At 42.1% G+C, this 17305-nt stretch overlaps 3 protein-coding genes and 1 non-coding gene across 4 annotated transcripts in view; 3 read left to right on the top strand and 1 right to left on the bottom strand.

Annotated features, from left to right (window-relative positions):
- Positions 1 to 1530: 1530 nt before the first annotated feature.
- LOC112947064 (cytochrome c oxidase subunit 7B, mitochondrial) lies at positions 1531 to 3175 on the bottom strand. Its single transcript, XM_026039072.1, has 3 exons — positions 3075 to 3175; positions 2135 to 2259; positions 1531 to 1738 (listed from the first exon to the last, which is right to left on the bottom strand). The coding sequence occupies exons 1-3, from the start codon at positions 3109 to 3111 to the stop codon at positions 1664 to 1666; spliced, it is 237 nt and encodes a 78-aa protein (XP_025894857.1). The 5' UTR covers positions 3112 to 3175; the 3' UTR covers positions 1531 to 1663.
- Positions 3176 to 3408: 233 nt separating this feature from the next.
- On the top strand, positions 3409 to 3524 carry TRNAL-CAA. Its single transcript has 2 exons — positions 3409 to 3446; positions 3479 to 3524. It is a non-coding gene; the product is annotated as a tRNA-Leu (tRNA).
- A 647-nt stretch (positions 3525 to 4171) lies between these two features.
- On the top strand, positions 4172 to 12988 carry MAGT1 (magnesium transporter 1). Its single transcript, XM_026039126.1, has 10 exons — positions 4172 to 4277; positions 5233 to 5402; positions 6248 to 6365; positions 6551 to 6691; positions 7178 to 7318; positions 7638 to 7727; positions 9162 to 9225; positions 10477 to 10551; positions 11733 to 11823; positions 12434 to 12988. The coding sequence occupies exons 1-10, from the start codon at positions 4197 to 4199 to the stop codon at positions 12447 to 12449; spliced, it is 987 nt and encodes a 328-aa protein (XP_025894911.1). The 5' UTR covers positions 4172 to 4196; the 3' UTR covers positions 12450 to 12988.
- Positions 12989 to 17168: 4180 nt separating this feature from the next.
- Positions 17169 to 17305, top strand: part of ATRX (ATRX, chromatin remodeler) — a 67955-nt gene continuing 67818 nt past the window's right edge. The window contains exon 1 of the mRNA XM_026039125.1: positions 17169 to 17258. Coding sequence (XP_025894910.1) covers positions 17239 to 17258 — 20 coding nt within the window. The 5' untranslated portion in view covers positions 17169 to 17238. The remainder of the gene's footprint in view (positions 17259 to 17305) is intronic.

Here is a 17305-nt window from a genome sequence, read left to right as displayed (position 1 = left end):
TCCCCGCTCTCAGGCTTAGCCTGAGGACACAGGGCAGGACAATGCGCGGCACATTGTCCGTGGGAAACGGGAATAACGCCTGTAAGCGCCAGGTCGCGCGGGCCCAGCCTCCCCCCCCGGCCGGGGGAAGGGGGTCCCCTCTTTCCCTGCAGTGGAGCCCCCTCGGCTGCAATCGCTGCCCCCGACCGGGGCTCTGCTCCCCGCGCCCCCCGCACTTCCCACGGCCAAGCACAGAAGCTGCTTCGTGTCCCCTCTGCCTTCGGGGCTAACGCACGGCGACCATTGCGGGCTACAACCGCGACCTGTGGCGGCCGCGCGGGGCATTTCAGGGGCTGGGCGATGCAGCCGAGCTGCGCCCGGCCCGCGCGGCGCGACACGCGTGTGCGGGGCCCCGCAGAGCTCCTCGCCGCGAGCCCCCAAACCCGCCCCAGGGAACGCCTCTCCGCCCGCGGCCCCCGGCCCGGCCGCACCGCCGCTGCCCCGAGCACCGTGGGGGCCACAGCCGCGTTCCCAGGGCGCATTTCGCTCTGCGAGGAGCCGCCGGGAGGGCCGGGGAAGGCGACGCGCTCCCGCTYCTCCCGCTGCCCTTCCCGCGGGCCGCCCGGCCCCGTCCCGCACCTCGTACCCAGCGCGGCTGCCGGCGGCCGCCTCCGCGGCAGGCGCCATCGCAACGCCCCGCCCCGCGGCCCCGCCCACGTGACGTGGCTGGCGCGCACGTGACCGGGAGGCGCCGCGGCGGTCATGTGACTGCTGCCCTCCCCGCGCGGGAGCCCGCAAGTGAGCCCCGCAAATTGCTGCTAATGAGGAGTCCTCCTAATGAGGAGTCCTCCTAATGAGGCGGCGGAGCGGCCCTGCCGCACTGCGGCGCGGCACCGGCCCGGCCACCACCGCAGCCCGCCCGCGCGCACGGCCTTGTTATTAACACAGCGGTTCTGTAGCTGGTGCTGCAGCAGGGTGTCCAAGTGACCCATCTTTAAAAAGTGTGCACAGTAATTCCTACAGGCACGTGTRTCACTGCTTTAATTAGAAAAGGCAGGTTTCTCTGAACATGGGGATGAGCACTGCTGAGAAACTGCCTCTTTCTTTGAGGCATCTAAATCCAGACTTTAATCAGTAGCTGGTAGTGGAAAGACACAGCACTAAGCAATTTAAAGAGCTCAGAGAGAGACAGCTTAGTTATAGCATGACTTAGAAGGAGAAAATATCCCTCTGTGGGACAAACTGACACCTCAAGCTAAATCATGCACTTGGTAATTTGAAAAGGAGGAGCAGCCAGAGGTATTTATACTGATCTGAATTCTGCGGTGRAGGCACACCTGAAATTGTTTTATTTACACACACACACACACAGAACCTGGGTGTACATTTAGAGAACTACACAATGTTTTGGACTTGCACCTCACCATTTGTCCAGTATCTACTGGCAGGCTTAGCAGAAACAACAGGAACTGTGCAAAATACTGGATAATTATTTGTTCTTTCACACATTTTTGCAGGACACCATACATGAAGCCTAGGAGAGGCAGGCAAGTTTCCAGATAYGTTTATTACATCAAGGAATGCCACAATACAAGTGGTTATCAGGAAACAAATGCCATTACATTGATGGCATGAGCACTGTCTTCACTGAAAGCTTAGATCAGTTCATAATGTATGTTGACAATTACTCTTTCCATTCTTTTGGGGTGACTCTGCCAACAGGTGACAAGCCCCACTCAATTCCAGCTTGTGTTAACACCTGTGGAAGGAGAGAAAAAAAACCAAGAATACTAAGTTCAAAGGCCTTATGATAAAAACTATTTTTTATCATTCTCAATTTACATTTCTCATACTGGAATATAATATGATATGGAATATGAATATGATCCTATTCACCTTTTAATAAAACAGAACAAATACTGAGTAATATTTAAATACTTTAGTTGACTATTCCAAAAYATCTGCTTTTAAAAAATGCATATGGGACGTACAAGAATATCAAGAAATTGAGTTCTTATATATATCCATAAATATTCATCATCACCTATGCATTTTCCTTGTGTTTTAATATATATTTTAATATTTAGCAAAATCTAGTACAATTACAGCCACAATTACAACGGAGTTGTTAAGAAGGAATAAAAGGAAAACTTACATATCCCCAAACAGCAGTAAAGACTACAGCTCCACCGATGAGGACCATGTTGCCATATTTATCATGGAAGTCAGGTTCGTATTTGCGATGAGCGTGTCTTACTGAAGTGTGCTGAATGCCACGAGCTTATTAAAGCAGAAGTTTGTAAGTTAAGTGAAAATACACTACGGTCATTCAGCACCCTCCTCTCCCATTGACAGAACAACAAGCACCAGCATTCTGGACTTATCTTCCTTTTAGGAGCTTAACAAAAGTTCTTTTGGATTTAAGGCCTTGGAATGATTCTGAAATATRGGATGATACGAAAAGCCTTGACATTTAAGCATCAGCTTTTCTGATTTCTCTCTATAAACTTATTTCTGAAATCCTTTCCAGTAATGAAATCCTCTAAATTACCTTTTTAATTGGTATGTTTTCTTTGTTTGCTCAGCATTAAAGTTCAAGCAGTTTGTGTGCTTGGGTGTATTGAAAACATTTACTGGCATTTATAAGCCTTTTTTATACAGTAGAAAGGATTTTTTTTTCCAGAATAAAGTCCAGCATCGAATACATTCGTGGGAGATAGTTGATATAAACAATATCTTTTTAATCTATTCGGGTTATTTTTGAGGGGAAGGGAAGGAGATGGAAAAGAAAGAAAGGAACTAACGCGGGGCCTTGGCATGAGGTAAACTATGCACCACAAATGCAGGAGGGCATCTGTAGGTCACAGGAGACATACGTATAAATTATAACCSTACACCACAATTTATTTAGGAGAAAATAAAACTAAAGTATCAAATCATGAGGCAGAAGAGGAAGGAAAAGGGGGTKGGGGGGTCGCACCCCCCCTCTCTCCCCCTCGAGCCCGGGGGGTCCCGCTCAGAGGCAGCCCTGACAGGAACGGGGCGCAGCCCCCGCCCTCCCGCGGCGCCCCCCGGCTCCAGAGCGCCCCGCTTACCGGCAAGCCTGAGGGCGGCCCTAGCCACGGGCACCATGGTCACCGGCCGAGCAGCGCGTACCCTTGGCGAGCCGTGAAAAACAAAATGGCCGCGCCGGAGGTGGCGCGCCGCGCCGCGGGGCACTTCGGGAGGTGTAGTCCGCTGCGCCGCGCTGTGGCGGCGGGAGCGCCAGGCGGCGGCGGCGGCCCGAGCTGCGCGGCTGCGGGCGCCCCGCGGCCCCGCTCCGGTTCAGCAGCGCCAGGAACCGCTCAGCGAGAGGCTGAGCTGGCCTAGGGAGCGCCGCGGCGGCTGCGCAAGCACCAAGAGCGTCCCCGCAGCGYCTGTAATCACAGTGTCAGGATGGCCGAGTGGTCTAAGGCGCCAGACTCAAGGCGTGACGCGCCTTCCCGCGCAGAGCTGGGTGTTCTGGTCTCCGTATGGAGGCGTGGGTTCGAATCCCACTTCTGACACATCTTTTCTTTCACYAACTTYTAATTTAAAAAGATCAAGTGGAAGRATTTTCTGCAAGCTGGAGCTGCAGGGAGCCTCGCTGTTCYAAAGGGGCTTCTTCATTGTACGCATCCTCAAACAATGATCTGTATCAAAGAAAAACAAACGACCAAGAAAAACGATAAGACTTTTTTTTTTTTTTCTTTTAAGGAAGGAACGACGCTGAAGATTGTACTATAGACGTACCGATTGTTTTCCAAGCACGTGCATGATTTTAGCTCGTGATTTTCCAAGGATTTTGTGATTTTAATATACGGTTCTAGCAACTGCTGCACGCGACCCCCGGGAAGGCGGACACSCACCGCAGTAGCGCGGTGCTCCGCGGCACGTAGCGCGCTGCTGGCGCTGGAGGCAGGGCCAGCCCGGCGAGGCTGCGCTGCAGCGCAGCGTCCCTGACTCGCCGCCGCGCCTCAGACAGCGCCGCCATTACACAGCCCAGCCCGCCACCTCCTTCTCCAACCCAATTAAACACCTCCAGCTCGCCTCGCTTTTATTGGACAGCGAGCGATCGGAGGCGGGGACTACCTATAGGATTAGCCAATAGGAAGGCACTGGCCGTATTATTGGGCCAGTGGGCCACCGGCGCCTTCGGCTGTCAGCCAATAGGCGCGTGGCCGGGGGAAGGGGCAGCCATGGCGGCGCTGCCGGTGCTAGCGCTGGTGCTGTTGCTGGCGAGCGGCGGCCCGGGCGCCGCGGGGCAGAAGCGCAAGGAGGTGAGAGGAGCGGCCGGGCGCGCGGCGCCTCCGCCTGCTCCCTTCTGAGAGTGCGCGCGCGTGTGTGTGTATCTGTGTGTGTATCTGTATATTTTTTTGTCTGTTTAATGTTTTTTGGGGGTGGCGGGTGGAAGGGGGTAGTAGTTCAGTTGTTTGACGTTGCTGCTGTACTGATGGGGGCTGTGTGTATAGAGGAGAAACTTAGCCTGGCTTGGCGTGAACCACAGCCGTGTCTCCTGCCCCCTCYGCTGACTGTTTTTTTTTTCCCTAGCTTTTAAAAAGATTCCTTCTTTGCTTTTACTTTTGTTGTTTTTTAAGGTAATTGATTACTAACTGGTAGCTGTTTCCTTCCCTCCTGAAGAGGAGTGTGTTGGCAATGTTAGGATTAGATAAGTGTTTGATACATACAGTCCATTTTAATACTACTTTGAAGAAAGTGATGGAAGCGACGTATTGCTATCTGCCCCTTTTGGGAGAAGACTTTGCTGTGGAGCAGCYCTGTTTTCTCTGAGATGTGTGCTGAGGGAGGCTTTTCAGCAACCCCCGGCTCTGGTTCTAGGCCCCTCTCCAGGCGCTCTCTGCTGCTCCCTGCCTTCTGGAGCCTCTTGGGGCACAACACGGTGCTCCGTAGGGTATAAAAGCAGGGCCTGTTTTTTGGGGGGTAAAGCCTCTGAAATGGGGCTCCCAATTCGCAGTAAGAGGAAGTGCTCCTGTGCTCGTAGTCTTCATCAAGTTATCTAATACAAGATAGTTATCTAAAGTATTAAAGTGAACACTTTCAATATGGCTTTCAATAGGCTGTGAATGACTTCAATAATCTTAATAGAATGTCAATGTTTTTATGAAATACTGTGCAATAATTTCTTTTGTCATGTATGAAGACCTTCGAGATTGTGATGTTATAGATTAAAAAACTAATGCCTGTTTGTGGTTTTTTTCTCCCTCACACTTTCAGATGGTGTTATCAGAGAAAGTGAGCCAGCTAATGGAGTGGGCCAGTAAGAGATCCGTCATCCGAATGAATGGAGACAAGTTTCGACGCCTCGTGAAGGCACCACCTAGAAACTATTCAGTGATCGTGATGTTTACGGCTCTGCAGCCTCACAGACAGTGTGTTGTTTGCAAGTATGGACTTAATTCAGTTCTAAATTAAACTCTTAAGGTCTTTGTATGCCTTGTGGGATATTAAATGCAAGAAAAAGATGTTTTATTCTYTTAGCACAGGAAAGTACTAGATCATGTTAGAGTAGAATTTTCTCMGAAGTATGTGAGAATAGTGTGTAATATGTAAGTGAAAAAATAATGTAATCCTTAATAATTGCCCTCAKGAAGTCATTATTCCCATTCAGACAGAATATTCCCTCTAAAAGGCTTCTGGAAAAGCATAAGATGGATGCTCTGCTTTCCTGGCAGGAGCTGCTGAGGAAGAAATGCTTGCAGAGTTGCTGTTGGCCTTGCAGTTGGAAAAGTTACTAATTGATTGCTAATTGAAAGTTAAYTAATATTTTGACTAGAGTTTACTTACTTTCTGTGAAAGTATGGATCCTAATATGGATCCTTAAACATATTTTGCTATTCATGTATTAATTCAGAGGAAGCAGAATTCTGTAAAGATGAATTTTGTACCTAGTTAGCTAAAATTAATTTGTTTTCTCCTCTCTGACACAGAGAGGACACCCTTGGGTTAACTTTGGCGCTCTGTAGACTAGCAGGACTTGGGCTGCTCTATTCCACTTCATATGCCTCTGAACACCTCCATGGAAGTGACCACTGCTTGTGGTCACAGGTTGCTTGTCTTTGACCTTGCATTTCAAAAATGGTGGTACCAAATGCTGAATATGGTTGTTAAGTGAATGTCCTGACATTTTTTAAGATCAAAACTTTAAAAAATTAACATAGCTAATGTTAAGGTCTGTAACTTGCATTTGGACAAACATGTCATAGCATTTCACTTTTGTGTATTTTTACAGGCAAGCAGATGAAGAATACCAGATTCTAGCAAACTCCTGGCGGTACTCCAGTGCATTTACCAATAAGATTTTTTTTGCCATGGTAGATTTTGATGAAGGTTCGGATGTATTTCAAATGGTAATACCCTTCCCTGTCTCTTCAGACATGTACTATGGGTGGGAAAAYGCTCTTAAGCTTTATAAAGACAACTATAAAGACAACTGTACTATGCTGCAGTATGCAAATGGGACATGGACAGAAATGAGAGCACATGTTAAGAGACTTCTCAGTGGTGTATTTTTTTTTGTTTGTTTTTAATACAGTTAAACATGAATTCTGCTCCAACTTTCATTAACTTTCCTGCTAAAGGGAAGCCTAAGCGGGGTGACACATACGAACTTCAGGTGCGAGGCTTTGCAGCAGAGCAGCTTGCTCGCTGGGTGGCTGACAGAACTGATGTCAATGTAAGTGTAGATGATTTATCCTTCACGAACCCTTAGCTATTATATGGAAKAGTTACCAATGAAATACACTTTCATTGGGCGGAAGGGGAGAGGTGGGTAAATATACTCTGCTACTCTACATAGACCTAGCTACAAAATCTAGATTGGGTCCCCAAAATTTTTTTAAAAAGTCACTACGTCGTTTGGGATTTTTGGATTGTGTTCTATGCAACGTTTTGTGTTCCCTGTCTGATAAGGTTGTAACTCATCTCCTTTATAATACTCTTTGAATTATTTGGTAAAGTGTGCAAGAGGGTTGCCTGACTAAAAGCGTGAAGAAGCATTAAGAACTTCACTAGAATCAGGTTTATTATGTATTAAACATGTTTTAAACATGTATGTATTAAAATTTTTTCTGTTTTTCCAGTCTAGTACGTAGTGTATTAGGAGTGAGAATATAATGTGTATTTCGGGGAGAAAATAATTTAAATATCTTTTTATCCATAGATTCGTGTGATAAGACCACCAAATTATGCTGGCCCATTGATGTTAGGACTACTATTAGCTGTTATTGGAGGCCTTGTGTATCTGCGTGGAAGCAATCTGGATTTTCTTTATAACAAAACTGGTTGGGCATTTGCAGCTTTGGTGAGTAATTGTAACTTGTTTCTTGTTGTTATGAGACTTATAACAGTTTAAATCTTAATCTATTCTTTTAAAGAAATTCAAATTTGGTAGAGGAAGTTGAGATGTATTTAGCTTTTCTTTTTGATGTAGTGTCTTAGTAATTTTTGATCTTTTTSCTGGTTTAGTTAATGTTTGATTAGATGCCTTTAAGAAAAGAATAAGAAAAGAAAGGACAGTGCAAAACCTTAGGGATGAATTTCAAGCCAATATTTGGTATGAAATGAAAAGAAATTGGTGGAACAAGATACTGCTTGTTGAYTAGTGTTCTTTTTCTTTTTAGTGTTTTGTATTAGCAATGACATCAGGCCAGATGTGGAACCACATTAGAGGGCCACCATATGCTCATAAGAATCCTCATACAGGCCAAGTGGTAAACCAACATTTTTCTTTGTTTACTTATTGTGTAGAAATACAATAGAAACACAGAATAAACCAATACCAAAAGAGAAAAGTCAGAGTGCAAATTCTCTTCCTGTCTTCTTTCTTAGTAAGTCAGTGAGGCTAACCTATCTTGCAGTCAACAGGACAAATTGAAGCTGTGTCTGCAACAGAAAGCAAAACCTTTGTAGTGGTTTTTTTATAGGTGCTTTCTGTCCTTTGTAATAAGCTCCTCTACCCATCTAATAACTCTTATATGAATACATTTTGATGTTCTTGAGATAAATCAGGGATGATGAGTGATCTGTAACTTGTGAAATTGCACTATTGGAAAAAAATAATGACTTGAAATGTACTGCACTGTACATWATATTGCATGAGATTTGTGTCCCTGCTTGAGCAGTGGGGTTGGACTAGATGGTCTCTAGAGGTCCCTTCCAGCTTTAAACATTCTGTCATTTCTGTGTTTCGCTAATAACAGTCTTTATGTATTGGGGATACTGCATCTCTTGAGCTACTTGGATATACTGTCTGATCTCATGTAATTTTTCTCAAAGGAATTAATCTTGTTACATCCTTTCATGTCCAGTCAGGTGGGTTCAGGTCCTCTATATTTTCATTAAAAAGTTGATCTGTTCATCAAACATGCTTTTCTATTTACAACATCAGGTACAGCATCACAATGTGAYGGGATGTCAAACTTCCCGTAAGGGCTTCATTTACAATGGGCTTAACATTGGAATTCAAACTTTGTTAGCCCACTGAAGGTCTTTGTGTTAGTTCACAAACATTTAATGACTGAGTCAGCTTGTAGAATGAAGGTTTCTTGTCATATTTTCTCAGAAACATTTCATTTTACTTTATAATATTTCTTCCATTTAACATGTTTGTAGGCCCTTTTTGATCTTAACATGGAGATTAACAAAAAAAGCCTCAACTCTGTTAGTAATGACTTTCCTTTTCCTGGTGTGCCTTGGGAAGAGATCAAATGCTGGTGCATAGGGGCTACATACAACTGGAAGAGAATGTCCCTGAGCAGCAGAGCAATGCATGCAGCATAACAATCTTTAGTGTGGGGATGGATTTAATTTTAACAGCAGTGGGAGGACGTGGCTGTGGTGTATTGCATTTCAAAACAAGGAGTTTGGGTTGTGAGGGCCATAGCTGTACTTGACTAYTACAGTGTGAATGTTGTTTGGGTCTGATAGCCCTCAATGCTAGAGGACAGAGAATGGATGTTGCTGTTGCACCCTTCCTCTATCTCCTGCCCAAATCAGTGATCAGCGGTTGGAATTATTCTCTCTGGGCTATGACTTTTGAGTGCTGTGAGAGACAGTGCAGAAACAGTTCCAAGTTTTACAGCTGTTAATTATTTTAAAGTTGGTTATAGTCTTCCCTAAATTCATTTGTTTTTTGTCTCTTACAGAACTATATCCATGGAAGCAGCCAAGCCCAATTTGTGGCAGAAACGCACATTGTTCTTCTGTTTAGTATCCTTCTTRGATGAGTTTGGTTGGTGACTGTTTTTCTGCTAACTTATGCTAATGCTTTTTCTTTGAGGGCTTTGTCAAGTCTCATCTGTCACCTAATACTGATGCAGAAACTTGTAGAGCTTTCCGGTGTTGACAACTGTGCTTTCCTTATGCCAAAGATCATTAGTGTGAATAGAGAACTGTTTGCTGATCTTTCCTGCCTATTTATTCCTTGACATATTACTGAACCAAATACAGTGTTAAAGATGGGGATTCTTGTGCAACTACCAAGCTTATTAAGATTGCCCCTGTTCTTCTGTATGTTTTATCTTTTTGACCTCTTAATTCTTCATTTTTTCTCCTCTTTTTTTCATTTTCATATTTTACTTCTCTTGGCTTTTAATCTTATCTCTCATTGATCTGAATCACTATTCAGAATTTTCTGTGCAAATATGCCATCAAGCAAGGTGAGCATAAACTTGCATTTTGAGAGCTCTTGCCTTTCCCATTTAGGGAAAAATGCTTCTCTTGAGTGAAAAGAATACTCTCAAATTCAGTACTCTGTTGCTCAACTGACACATTTGTGATCCATCACTTATAACTGTAGCTATCTGTGACCCAGTTTTTTTCTTGTCTTCTCACCTGTAACAGCCCATGCATTATTTTATCTTCATGCAGGAATTGTTCTTGCTTTTTTTCCAAATACTGTCTGTCTGGCATTTTTGCAAATCTTGTTTGTCAATGTTTTCATAATATGCAARTGCACAAAATAGCAGATTTACCTTCAAGCACATCACTTAGTTTCTCACTGACCAATATATCTTCAGCATTTAATTTGCAGTGCCTGTCTTCTGTACTGCTTGACCGTGATTTTATAAGTGTTTTTTTAAATACTAAAAGACTAAGTAATGTTTATTTAAGCTGATTAGAATGTACAGATGTTGAATACCTCTTGAGATTTTTTCCGGGGGTGTAAAACAGCATTACGAGCAAGCCTACCTCTCTGTAGGAGGGAGCACTAATTCATTACAAGCTGAAATAGCAAATCTGATTTTTAAATTTTTTGTTAATCCTCCATTCCTATATGGACTCCTGTATGAACTGTATGTTCTATTTTTAAAATTAAATTGTATGAATAAATGTCTTTTTTATGTAGCTGCTTGTTGCAGTGAGTTTTGATGCCTCAGGTATGGGCTTAGAACAGAGTTTATGAAATCAGGAATGAATGTGTTATCTATTTGTTGATTTGGCCTTAAACAGCTTTTACAGATGGTGGTGTTACTTTAGGAATGGTTCTCCTCCATGAAGCAGCTACTTCTGATATGGATGTGGGAAAACGAAAAAGTAAGTACTTCTTCTGTCTCTATCAAAGGAAAATATTCAGTAAAGATATCTGATACAGAAACTAATAAAATGTTTCCTGATATTGGATTTTTTTATTCTGTATATTGGTTGTATTGTTTTCCATRTCAGTAGTTTCTGATAAACTATAACATTTAGAGTTCCCATGGATTTTGCTCTTTAGCCTTAGAGTTGTTGGAACAGACACGGGTTATAGAGTATTTCACAATTTCATCTTCSTTTGAGGAGGAAACAATATAAAACAGACTTAAATGTTCTGACAACTGGAACTAGAGTATTTCACATGGTCTTCTTTAATATCCARGTAATCTGATGAGAATAGAAATAGGATTTACTTAGTTTGCTCTAGTAAGAGTCTTAAGATGCGCAAAAAAAAAAAAAAAACTTTAGAAAGCATCAGGCACTAACTTACCAAGGGTTTCATTATTTTAGCTGACCCAGGAGAGAGAGGTAAGTTTTCCGTTTCTGATATTACTCTCATTTTACAGTTATGTTTGTAACCATGTTTCAGTCTTCCATATGTTAGGCAATACATGTTGTGGAATATATGCATCTCTCTCATTTTATTTCTGCAGTACTATTCATGAAGGGTGCTTCATTATAAAAGTGCATGCAGATCCTATTCCAGTCTTTTATAAAATGCATAAATTTTTTTGTAAATGTTAAATCCTCACTATTTGTTTACATAAATCAGAACAGTACCTCTTCCTGCTCAGATTTCCTTGAAACAATTGAACCTTCAGTGGGAACAAAGTAAAACATATTTCTGCTTAACTTTGGGAGCACATGCATGTGTGCTTACTGATTTTTCCTTTCCATACCTGATTTATATTTTGCACCCTTAAGCAGAAATGAATCTTGGGTCTTTCCAGCTGCTTTGGGAGTTGCTTAGCAAATGACAGGATAAGCTTAAAGACCTTTTGGATGGAAGGAAGATATACAGCTGCTTTGCAGCATTTTATTTAAGTAAGAAGGAAAAAAGGACTGTAATTCCATAAAATGGACTTATAGTGAAAATTTGAAAGAATTGATGTTAACCAAATTCTCAGTGGCTATAATAAAACTCTTACCTGACCAAATAAATCTACAGATATTGCAGAATGCCTTTGAAACAGAGGTATTTTTGAGGGCTGTCACTTTACCATAATCTTCTTCTCTTGCAGTCATGTGCATTGCTGGTATTGGCTTGGTGGTGCTTTTCTTCAGTTGGTTGCTCTCTGTCTTCAGATCTAAATACCATGGCTACCCATACAGGTTTGTGGTTTTTTTCTGTTGCTAATTGTTGTTGTTAATATTTTGCTGTATGATACAGTACAGCTGTACTGCCACCAAATTTTTTTTGGAGGGATTTGGAAAAATACAAATCAGGACTTAAAGACTGAAAGTAATGGCAGGTTGTAAGTCTTGGCTGCCTGCTTGTGTGTAAACGGATGTTTCTACTGACCAGTATTTTCTTCTCTAGTRATGTTAATATAAATCAGAATGGTAAATTAGACAAAGAGCTTGTTTTCTAAAATTTAGGTTGGGAAATGCTTTTTGTAATTCATTCTTTTGGTGGTAAGTAATTTTTGTCTCTTACAATACAATAACCAGAAATATCATTATTCTGTGGATAGCACTATTTCCATCTGGCCAAAGCAAAGATTGCAGAATTCCTTTTCATGCTATTGCATAAAATCTTCTTCCATTAATATCTTGGCCAACAGGTTAAATAAGTACCTCCCTCTAATTTTTGTTCTCTATTTATGCACCTTGATTGTTAATCCTTCTGTGTGAGAATATCTGATTCTCTGGAAAGCTAAGTGAAATATTGCAGATAGTTATTTCTTCTAAGATTAGTAAAAATATTCTTTTGTTCCTGCAGCTTCCTAATGAGTTAAAGGACTCCAGAGACTGTAACATCGGAAGGGTGGCAACTCTGAAATCGCCTGTAATGGAATGGAAGAGCTAGATGTGTATGGTTCATGCTACCTCTCTATTGAATGAGATAGTTAAACACTGAACCAAAGACAATGTGTAGTGCCTTAAATATAACATGCAGTTTGCTGAAGGACACTGAGTATTAAGATGCAGTCTCTGTTTGTAAGCTTTACATCTTCAACAATTTAATCTTAAATCTACCACTCTATTTCCATAGCTTAACTATAAACTATTTCAAATTCAGTTGGATAATGTTTTCTGTATTTTTTCACATCAAATATGTATCACTTTATTTCCTATATGTCAGTTGTTTCTCTGGAGCATGCTTTTACATTCCTGAAGAAAATGTATCTTGTATCTGGAAACCTCTTCCTTCAAAACTGTATATGACTTCTGAAGTGTATTTCACGTTGCAGTGACAAATGGACATATCCTACTCAAAACTGAGGGCTCTACTTAACTGCTGTATGATGTGAGAGATGGTACACATAGGAAAGGAAGGGTTTTTAACAGATAGAAATTGCTTATTAAAATAGCTTCAGTATTTTTATGTTAAGTGACCTACTAATCAGTTTTCAGCTTGAAATTCAAGATTCAAAAATGATCCAGGTGCATTTCTTGTCCTTTATCCAATTTCTCCATAACCAGTGGCTACTATTGTCAGTTCAGTTGAAGTTTCCATTTCTTAGTGCAGCTTGTTCAATCATTTGTCAAGAACTTTGATTGCTGGATGTCAAAACTGCCATTTAAGTTGTAGACATTGGCTCAAAGTCAAAAATATTCTTAGCCTGTTCTACACTCCCCTCCTGAAGATCTGAACCAGAACTACGAAGGTAACTCTCTGTAGCCTGAATGGCAAGATGTTAACTGCCTTCTAAATTTTTGCTCAATGCCCTGACAAACCAGTGGGTAACTTTGTGTGGGTGTGTCTAAGTTCTCATGTTTCYTGTTAATTTCTCCAAGCCTTTTTCAGCCTTTATTTTGGGGAGGACAAGATAGTGGGCAGAGACATCTAAGGATAAATGTTATTACCACGTGGAAGATTTGTTAACCTTAAATTGAGTGCGAATGATCTTTCTGTTCTCTTGCAAAGATAACTTTGCTGTCAGAATTCTTGAGAAGATCTTATGCCTCAGTCCAAACTTGTGTATCTTAGTGTCTCTAYAGAGGAAATCTTYGCAGCCTGATTCAGTAAATGCTCCCTCAGGGTGTGGTAGCTTTGGAGWTTACTAGTCAGAGGCATATATCATGTCATTTCTGCCTCCACCCTGTCTCAAGGGGTTAATGAATTTGTAAACCTTGAAGCTCAAAGAATTATATCATTCAAAGTACAATGTTATTATGCAAGTGTGTTGAATTAACGTACATATCAAGTGCCTTAACTCCACTAATTTAGTAGTTTGTTTCAATATGTTGAGATGTGTTTTTATGACATAGAGAATGACAAACCTTAGTGGAATGATTAAATTGCGTGCTTGACTGGATTTTGGACAACGATTTTATTTTAAATAAATTTTTTAGTCTTCTATGTTCCTTTATCTTTCAAACTTTTCTAATAGTTAAAAACACAGAAGAATCTGTTCTACTGTTGCTCAAGCATGTTAATACAAGTTACTGTATGTGGCTGATAACCTGGATGTGACTAGAATGGATTATCATTAATGTATGTGCATTTATGGAGAATTTAGTCACAAATGTCAATACTAGCAATCTGTTCATGTAGCCAGTTAAAAATCCAAGGATCTCATGTTTTGTTTGCTTTGTCTTTGACAGCTGTCCTGAGATGAAAATCTTCCTGGAGTTGTAGACAGAGCACTATAGTGTTTAGAGAGGTGGAATCTAGTTAGAACTATAGATTTACCTGCAAAATTCTGGACTCCTATAGCTGTGACTTTTCACCCCTTTGGAAATTCCAGAATGCTTCCTTTGCTTCCAATCAGCTTGTAGGTTGGTTCTCCTTAGCAGTGCATGCYGGAGTGACTCAAGATTATGTTCTGGAAATAGTACAGTATTTTTTAAACTTCTGTTATTGCTTTTTTCTTGACTTAATGCATATTCTGTTCTTTTGAAAAACATATAATTATATATTGATTAACTTGAGGCATTTTATATCATGCTGGTGGATAGAGAGGAAGTACTGTGTAGTAAATGTTCTCCTAAGGTGAGCATTTAATAATAGAAGCAAATAATGTGTACTGTATTGGGTTACTTTGCTGTAGCTGAAAATAGACTATGGTTTCATTAATGTCACTGGCCATGGCCTGCTGCTTTTTGCTTGCGAGAAGGAACTGTAGTATGTTGAAATAATACTAGCCAGAAATAAGAGTTTCCTGAGCTAAACCTAGTGCAAGTGAATAACTGAAGTTGGATTAATCTAGGCAAAGATTTGTGTTTATCTAAAAGGCTGCTGAGAGTTCTCTCTTCAAATCATGCTAATATGTCAAACCTCTGGCAGGCAGTGGGATAGCCATCTGTGTCTGGGGAATACGATGAGGAAATGTTTCTTTGGGAGCTTTAGACACAAATTGTAAATGCTCTATAATTACAACTTGTAGCGCACTTAAAAGTGCATGAAAGCTAATTCTGAGCCTTGTTAGGAACTGTAACAAACTTGTCAAATCAAATTAGAATTTTTAAAGTAGTGGAGAAAGTTGATTGCTTAATTTTCCAAATACTTGGGAATATCCAAAGCAAATTAGGTGCCCAAGTTGTTTGTTTGGATATGCTGCCCACAGTAACAGATTATGCTAGATGGTGACATTTTTTATACAAGCGTCTATGGGGTCCACAGTGTCCATTATATTTTGCAGCAGTAATTTCTGATAGTGTATTAAGAGTTACTGAGTAATTTGCAGGAGATCACTTATGCTAAAATTTTTTTAAAGCAGGTTAGAATTACTTTCATCTGCTGTGAGAAGTGAATTTTCTCATAAAGAACTTGCATTTGTATTTGTTCCTCTAAGAGGAGCTTAGAGGCATTGTGTTCCTCTAAGGGACCTATGGATGCTCACTGCCTTTACTGAAAAGCTTTGAATATAACTAGGTTGATTCCACAGTGTCACTTTGAGCATTATTAAGAGTAACAACAAAACATGGGAACAAAGTCAAGCTCTTGAGTAAGCAATCATCTGCTTTCAGTCTTACATTCTTTGAATAGAGAATGATTTATTTTGCATATAATCCATTCTAAAACTTTAAGAATGTCACCTTTAAAAGCTTCATCTTGACTATTCCCATAAAATAAAATGTAGTATTGTACTGTTCTGGATTAATTGTGCTACTTTTATCATAGAGAATCTAAGTGTGATGGAGGGGTAGTTTGTCTTTCTAGGTCAGCAACATGAACAAGTATTAAAATATTCTCTTGTCACTTGATAATGACTACACCTGTTTTTCAGCTTTTTAATAAAAACTAGGCTAAAACCTAGTTAAGAATTAATTATCATTATGAGAAAAAATCAGGCAGTGATGAGACCCAACAGTTGACCCCCTGAGGTCACGGTAAGCTCTGAGCATGCTGGAGCCAGCAGTGTGTTAGAGTAGCATTGGGAAGAGCATCCTGGATGCTGGGRAAACCAAACCGTCTGCTGCTTATGTATGCAGAATGCATTTCTGGAGACGCCTCCAGTATGTTCCTACGGCCTCTGTTTTTGACAGCCTGACAGTTAATAGCATTTGGGTTTGTCTTCTGGAGTAATAGTTGGGAGAGGGAAACATTTTCATTCTTAACTTGATCTTGCCTTTTGCTCACCATAGGATTTTAAGTGCATTTTTACATATAAGTTCTTAAATCTGTTTGGCTTTTTAAAGCTATTTGGCTTTAACACTGAGTAATGCCAGATGCGATTCTTGATAAAAGTCAAATTGTAAAGCAAGTTATGTTTAGACTCATTTGTGGAATTTCTGCTCTTAGAGGTTTTAACTTCTGACAGGAATATAGGAGCTGCTCATAAAGCAGGGAAGATGATCTTGGCATGCTTTGGCCTTGCATGACATGAGTGTGCTTCCTTATCTTGTGGAATGTGGTTCAAGGTGAGCCCTGACCCTTAGCTCTTGGTAGCTTGCTGTCTTTTCCTATCCTAGTTTTCAAAATTTYTTTCTGTGCTTGTGTTCTGGTCTGTTTGGAGTTCTGGGACTCATCCTTATGGATGACAGGGGTCATTCCAGGTGCTCTTTGGAGGTGGGTAGGGAGATGGTGCCCTCATGGTGTCTGTTTAAAATGCTATGGTCAACTTGCTGCTCTTAAGATGCCACACTGTGGCCTCTGTCCTGAACTGGACTGGGGTTGAGGAAGCCCCACTAATGGGTCTCTGGCTTGTGGATCCGTAACTGGCTGCCACTGCAATGGCCAAGAGTAACTGGATATCTCAGGTGTGGAGCCCCCTGCTGGCCAGGATGGCCACTACACGACTGGTTGGGAGTGATGTCATGGGGTTGGGTGGATGACGTCAGGATCCCGTCACTGATGTAACCCCGCCCCCAGCCAATCAGAGAGGGAGCGGTGGGACGGTGACGTGAGCGACCCTAGCAACAGGCCCCTGTGCAGCGGCCCAATTAGAAAATCGCTGGGGGCGGCAGGCAGCCAATGGGAGGCGGCCGAGGAGGAAGGCGGCAGGAGGCCGGTCTCCCTCATCCTCCCTCCGACAAGATGGCGGCGTTGGCGATGGCGGCACTAACGGCTTTGTCTMCCCTCGGCGCCTGAGCCCGGCCCCGGCCCGACCCGCCGCTCCGAGCAGCGGCAGCGGAGACATGACCGCAGAGCCCATGAGGTAGGGCGCGGGGCCCGCTCCGCCCGGCGCCGCCGGCCGAGCCGAGC

This window comes from Nothoprocta perdicaria, unplaced genomic scaffold, assembly GCF_003342845.1.
Source record: "Nothoprocta perdicaria isolate Ctin4 unplaced genomic scaffold, notPer1 scaffold_22, whole genome shotgun sequence".
Classification (NCBI taxonomy): domain Eukaryota; kingdom Metazoa; phylum Chordata; class Aves; order Tinamiformes; family Tinamidae; genus Nothoprocta; species Nothoprocta perdicaria.
Note: the sequence above shows the minus strand (reverse complement) of the source record. Positions and strands in the feature narration are given on the sequence as shown.